Source organism: Brachyhypopomus gauderio, chromosome 19 (assembly GCF_052324685.1).
Source record: "Brachyhypopomus gauderio isolate BG-103 chromosome 19, BGAUD_0.2, whole genome shotgun sequence".
NCBI lineage: Eukaryota > Metazoa > Chordata > Actinopteri > Gymnotiformes > Hypopomidae > Brachyhypopomus > Brachyhypopomus gauderio.
The window spans coordinates 7055632-7062451 of NC_135229.1; the positions used below are offsets into that span (position 1 = coordinate 7055632).

General features: G+C 44.6%; 1 protein-coding gene across 1 annotated transcript; it reads right to left on the minus strand.

The window, feature by feature from the left end:
- Positions 1-3029: 3029 nt before the first annotated feature.
- LOC143483397 (serotransferrin-1-like) lies at positions 3030-4593 on the minus strand. The gene is made up of 4 exons (XM_076982243.1): positions 4387-4593; positions 3979-4081; positions 3654-3845; positions 3030-3171 (listed from the first exon to the last, which is right to left on the minus strand). Exons 1-4 carry the CDS (start codon positions 4576-4578, stop codon positions 3038-3040), a joined length of 621 nt encoding a protein of 206 aa, XP_076838358.1. The 5' UTR covers positions 4579-4593; the 3' UTR covers positions 3030-3037.
- Between the last annotated feature and the right edge of the window lie 2227 nt (positions 4594-6820).

A 6820-nucleotide genomic window follows, 5' to 3' on the forward strand; every position in this document is an offset into this window, starting at 1 on the left:
CCATTAAGCGTATTACAGAGGTGATGGACACACCTGATATCAGACGGGGCGATGCAGTAGTCTTTGACCAGTTCTCACTTCAGATACAGTCACTGGTGGGAATGTTGTAGACGCTTGGCCCTGATGGTGAGGTGGAGCTCCTATGCGGCACCCATGTGGCACGCCTGCTCGGCAAGCTGCCACCAGAACAGCGAGCAGATTTCTGCAGATGCATGTTCAGCCAGTCTAAGAGGAGCTACATACTTTATGACCTAGCTCAGTGGCTGAAGCATGAAGCCTGGTGTCAGGACTTTGATGCCCAGTTGTCTTCCAGAGGAGTGAAAGCCAAGCCCAGTGCTAAGCCTAGTACCCACCCAAAGAGGTCCTCCATCACTGTGCTGCATGGAACAGACAGTACACCTAGGGAGGGCAAACCTACCAGTGACAGTCAAGCCAAGGTCAAGCCAGCACCTTACTGTGCATTCTGCGACAACAGAGAACACCACCTGAGTCAGTGCACAGCCATCCGCAAGCTTAGCAAAGAACAGCTAACTGAGTGGATTAAAACCAATAGGAGATGTTGGCGCTGCGCGCGCTCACACCAGGCAGCACAGTGCACCTTAAAGAAGACCTGCAACCTGTGTCAATGTTGCCACCTACAGGTCCTACACGACGTCAATGCAGCAAACCAGAGAGGCCCCACCCAAGCAACAGCGCCCCCTACAGACGGAGGCACAACCTTAACCGAGGTGTTATACTTCGATCGGCCAGCTGATGGCAGCAGGGTGCTGTTTAAAGTGGTTCGAGTGCTCCTGAACCATGGCAACCGCACTCTGGACACCTATGCTGTACTAGACGATGGGTCAGAGAGAACGATGCTGCTGCCAGCTGCCACTGAGGCATTGGGTCTCCAAGGAACTCCTGAATCCTTACCTCTACGTACAATCAGACAGGATGTCCGAACCCTCCGAGGTGCCAGCGTGTCCTTCACCATCGCCTCCAAGGCGAGGCCCAATACTAAGAACCAGATCACTAATGCCTTCACCTCGGCCTCCATCGATCTCGCCGACCATACTTACCCTCTGGAGCAGTTGCGAAGGAAGTACAAGCACCTCTCAGGACTGCCCCTTCAGCCCTTTAAGAGCGTCAAACCACTCCTGCTCATAGGCAGTGACCACCCCCACCTGGTGACTCCTACCCAGCCAGTACGACTGGGTCCCCCAGGTGGTCCAGCAGCAGTCCACACTAGGTTGGGCTGGGCCTTGCAGGCCCCCTCCAGTGTTATGGGCCAGCTCTCCAGTCCACAGCAGTGCCTCTTCACTTCAGCCCCCCTTCAAATGACCGAGTTAATGAAGCCTGTTGAGAAGCTGTGGCAAGCTAACCTCATACCACTCAGGGCCAGCAAAGTGGTGACCCGCTCCATACAGGACAACCTAGCCATCAGCCTGCTTGAAGGAAAGACAACCTGTGTCGCTGAAATTCAAGATTTCACTCAGCAACACACATGGCGGTATGTTGACTTTGTAAAGAGACCTTCTGTGGTGCCACCTCCACGGCTGTGATTCAAGCCGACCCAGAGCTGAACCAGTACAACACCTGGAGGGAGCTGCTGCAGGCCACAGCCCAGGAGCTTCATGGGGCGGCTGCTAAGGATGGACGCGCTAGTGCAGAGAATTACCGCTATGCAGAGACTCACCTGCTTCGAAAGGCCCAGCAAGACTGCTTCCCCGACAAACTTCGTCTTCTTAAAGCTAAGAAATCAATCCTATGGAGTAGGCTTGTCCTGATCTGATATTTGGATCGAATCGGCTGCCGATATTTGCAAAAAATGCGTATTGTATTGGATCGGCAGGCATGAGAAAATGCCGATCCAGTTTTTTTTTAAGTCCGATCCAGGTTTTCCAGCGCACCAATTTAGATAATCCATTCCAGTTTTTGCTGTGTTTTCACCAATGAGAGTAAAATCCGGTCCGCATTTTCCAGCACACCTTCAGCACACGAGCATAGCATCTCCCCAATTTAGCTCAGCGGCATCTCCTAGCCATTAAGACGGCCATGTACATTTAAAGTTATTGGTAAAAATGTCAGTTTTGTGGGATTATTTTACCTTAAAGGATGACAAGAACTTTTAATACAACCAATCTAATCAAGCATTTAGCGAAATACCACCATAAACAACACGAGTTTCTAAAGAAAACCAAAGACTTGAATTCCATATTGAAATGCTCATCTTTTTGTAAAAAAGAATCTCCCCATCATGCTCGGACTGCAGGCAGGGCAAACAGTTGGAATTGAAGGGAGTGTGTAGATGGGGATGGAGCAGCAAAGTGTGGAGGAGATTGGGGAGGAGAAGGCATTTTGCTTTTAAATAGTTTACAATATTTGCACTTTTTTTTAAAGCTTTGGTTTACACTTGTTCAAGAGCACTGATGAGTACAGCACACAAGAGTACTGATGCTGTTAATAGACTTTTATACTCATGTTGTGTGTTTTGCTTTTTAAATCAACTTAAATGACAATACTTGGTTACTTACGTGGGTCATTTATGCACACAAACACCAGGATTAATCGGACGAAGGAGCAAAACTTTCCGAAGTTAGGTGACATAAACAAGGCTTCCGAACTAACCAAGATGGAGGCATACGTAATGACGTAACCTAAACTAGCGATATCAAAATAAGAGCCATTAAGCTGAAATCAGGAAGTGCATTAAATAAAACAAGGAGAACCACTTGTCAAGCGAAACAGAGAGAGAGTGGTGACAAGATACCAATGAAACGCAACACAGTACTGCAAAAGAGGGCTGGCTACAAGCGCAGAGCATGGGGCTACAAACATCTCAGCAGTTAGACACTGCACCTGTCTTCCTAAAATAGGAAGGATGGCAGCTGCAGGTCATCACTGTTGATTACGCTTACTCCGTCGAGAGCTGATCTGTGAGTCCCCTCCTGTGGCGACAGGTGGAGTGACTCTGGACCCAGCCCTGACAAAATAACAGTGAACATGACATAGTTATAGTGATAATTGAGGATATCTTTATGAGATGATGCTGAGATTCTTACTGGAAAGCTCCATCATAATCATAATAGGGCTCATTGTGAGATCGTGAGCAATCGCCTTTGCAGAGCTCACACAGTTTGGAACCTTTTTCTGCTCCAGGTGCACAGCTGGCTGAGAAGAATTCCATCACCGCTGTAAAACATGTACATGTTATGTAAACACTGTATTTCTCAAAGAGGGATTAATTTAAGTGTAAATTAATAAATAAGTGGGCCAGTATCTCTTGGACACACTATCACCCATATGGGGACATAATTTATTTAATTGATCTATTCATTCTGTGTACAGTTCATTCAACTCTTCAAATACAGTGTTTTCTGAGTATAGTATGTAGTTAAACTATGATCCTTAACAAATAGGAGGATCCCTATTAACAATAATTTTACACCATAACCAGGTTTGCACCATTATCACTGGATATACTTTCTGATTAGCATGCACTGAATTTATAAATGTAAATAAAATAATCAGAGTTCATCAGAGTTCATCTCTGAAATCTGATAACTTGCACTAACAGATATATTTCTGTGTCATTTCAAACTATATTGAACTATATTAAACTATATATCTTCTCACCACCAAACCACACAAGGGCTGCTAACCCAGTTACTCACATTTCTCCACATTGGAGTCGGCTGCACCACTCCATTTAATATAATCAAGTGCAACAAGAGTGCCGATGGGAATGTTCCAGCCTGCAGACTTTCCAAGACCAGTGTGGCAAGACTTCTTCCCTTTAAGTTCACTAAAGTTGAATTTAGTGCCCTTTTTTACTACAGCAACAGCATAGGAGCAGGTTTCCCCATCTGAAACAATTTCAAGGGTTTTCACAAAAAAAAAATGTGCTGCCATCACGTATCACCTATTCCACATTCCATTTGCAAAAACAGCCAATTAATCATCAGAGGATTTTTAAAGAATTCTTCTAAAAATGATTACCTTTACCATAGTCTTCTGCAATGATAGGATGAAGGTCATAGTTGGTGAGTCCAGCTCTGTAGATGTCTCCTCCATCTAGAGTGATGGCATCTGCTTCCCCTTCCTGATAAAGAAGATTATAGAATAGAGTCTTTCTGGTTGTCTCTACCAAATATTAGACTTTTTTTGCTCATTGGCCTTTATCAAATATTTAAATATTCTATATCTTTGGATCCTAGGTTTTAAAATGTCATGGTATTATAAAAAAGTACACTGCAGCAGACACTGTACACTGTAATCTGCAGCAGACGGTAGGTAATAGATTGATCCTTCGTTACCCTGTTGATACTTAAGATTCACGTATACATCAAAAAGGTAAATTAGTTGCAGTTCAGATAATAATCATTCACAAAGTTACAACTGTTTCACCTTGATAGCCTTGATGCACTCATACGATCCATCACGCTTCAAGCATCCGAGCTCCGGCACTGACGATGCGAGTTTAGAGCACTTGGCTAGCTCCTGATCAGATTTTAAACACCATTTGATCTTGTTGCCAGAAGGTGCAGCGTGCACTAAAGACAGGCACACTAGGAACGCAGAGATGAAAATTATGTTCATAGCGAGGCTCCTTGAGGGTGCAGCAGGCCTGTCTGGAGGGAGTAACGGTTTTTATAGAAAGCCCACACCTGAAGGGGCTGAGTCAGAGGCAAAGTATACAGAACCACTGTTTGTTCACCATTTCCAAAAAGGTGGTGTGTGCCACTGGACGGAACAGCTATTATTGAAAATTCTAAAGTCCATTTTCTCTTTACATACAGCAAATTTACAAATATTTCACTGATAAGTCAGTTACCAGCACTTTCTGCATGTCCTGATATTCACTGAAATCCTGTAAAAAAAATCTACCAAGTTAAGTACAGCTAACATTGTAATTATAATCAATTTCACTAAAGGAAAAAATGGCAAATCTCCAGCTGGGGATTTTGTTATATGACATTGCATAAATGTTGATTAGTGCTGACACAGCATGGTCAATATTACTCAATGTAAGAGAAGAAAGTACAGAGTACACATTTAAATATCCCTGACTAAGTGATGGGTCTTTATCAGCCTTATTGCTGTCAGGCAGCTTGAAAACAAAATATTCAAACATAAACTTTGGTCTCTGATAGCTTGAGCCTTGAGTGAAGTTTCTGTGGTACATGCCTTAAAAAGCATATGTGGGGAAATATATCCCACTGTGACACACTCAAATGATAAAGAACTCTCTAAGTATTTTCACTAAGCAAAAATTTGTATCCTCCAACCTCCCACATCCCCTGATTATTGATTTCCATCACATGTCCACCTCCCTATTAAAATCCGCTATACTCACCTAGCCAACACAAAGTATTGTCATGTTATTGTCCAGCATACCAAGTGTTCTATTATCAAGCTTTTCCGGTTATCGTTGTTTTGGCGATAAGAGACAGGAAATACGCAATATGTAAAAATGGACGTTAATGCAGTACGATAAATAGTTAATTTCCATGCTGGTTAACGTCACTTCACAGCAAGGCAGTCTAGGTTCTGTGTGGAGTTTGCATGTTCTCCCTGTGCCTCGGTGGGTTTTCTCCAGGTATTCTGGTTTCCTCCCTGTGATGTAGTGAATGTTTAATAATTGGAGTGATTAGTGGCTCACGTAAGAGAGACAAGAAATGAGCAGCATGCCGCTTGCTCAAGGGACCTGTGACCGAGCTCAGTAAAGAAGACGTGTTATTTGTTTAATCCTCAGTGAGATGATTTATTGTACCCTGCCTTCACCTGATGATGCTGGGTTTGGGCCCAGCACCAATACCCCCCCCCCCCCCCCCCGCTTTGTACCATGCTTCCAGAAGCCGCTCCCACAAGTTTGATTGGGTTGATGGGCACTTTTTTCGTACCATTCGGTCAAGCTGCTCCCACAACAGCTCAATGGGGTTGAGATCTGGTGACTGCGCTGGCCACTCCATTACCGATAAAACACCAGCTGCCTGCTTCTTCTCTAAATAGTTTGTGCATAATTTGGAGGTGTGCTTTGGGTCATTGTCCTGTTGTAGGATGAAATTGGCGCTGGACACAGGGTATGGCATGGTGTTGCAAAATGGAGTGATAGCCTCCCTTATTCAAAATCCCTTTTACCTTGTACAAATCTCCCACTTTACCAGCACCAAAGCAACCCCAGACCATCACATTACCTCCACCATGTTTGACAGATGGTGTCAGGCACTCATCCAGCATCTTTTCAGTTGTTCTGTGTCTCACAAATGTTCGTCTGTGTGATCCAAACACCTCAAACTTTGATTCGTCTGTCCATAACACTTTTTTCCAATCTTCCTCTGTCCAATGTCTGTGTTCTTTTGCCCATATTAAGCCTTTTCTTTTATTAGCCAGTCTCAGATATGGCTTTTTCTTTGCCACTCTGCCCTGAAGGCCAGCATCCCGGAATCGCCTCTTCACTGTAGACCAGGGGTCGGCAACCTTTGAGATATGGAGTGCCAACTTTAACATTTCTAGTCAATGAGTGTGCCGCTATCAACAAATAAAAGTGGAGGGGGGGGGGGGGGGGGGGGGGGGGGCAAGGAAGCGAGTGTAAATTGTTAGCGGAGGGGAGGTGTAAATTGACACAAATTAAGTATTATATCGCGATCGATCGCAAAGTATAAACGCAAGTTCGCGCGATGTGTGCGGAGTCGCGCGCTACGGTCAAAGTATACGAAAGTATAATCCATAATAAATAATCCATCCTTGACGCGGCTTATGTCACACGCAGCACCGTGCGGTCGTTAGGGTTATTTAAACAAATTTAAACATGGGTCTGTGGTGGGAGCTGAGTGCAGAG

Bases quoted from the DNA above. Each gene is read 5' to 3' on its own strand.
- LOC143483397 (XM_076982243.1), bottom strand. From the start codon at position 4,578: ATGAACATAATTTTCATCTCTGCGTTCCTAGTGTGCCTGTCTTTAGTG. The intron at 3,846-3,978 runs GTAATCATTTTT...AAATTGTTTCAG, and splicing joins TGCAGAAGACTATGGTAAAG to ATGGGGAAACCTGCTCCTAT. The intron at 3,172-3,653 runs GTGAGTAACTGG...CATGTTTTACAG, and splicing joins CGACTCCAATGTGGAGAAAT to CGGTGATGGAATTCTTCTCA.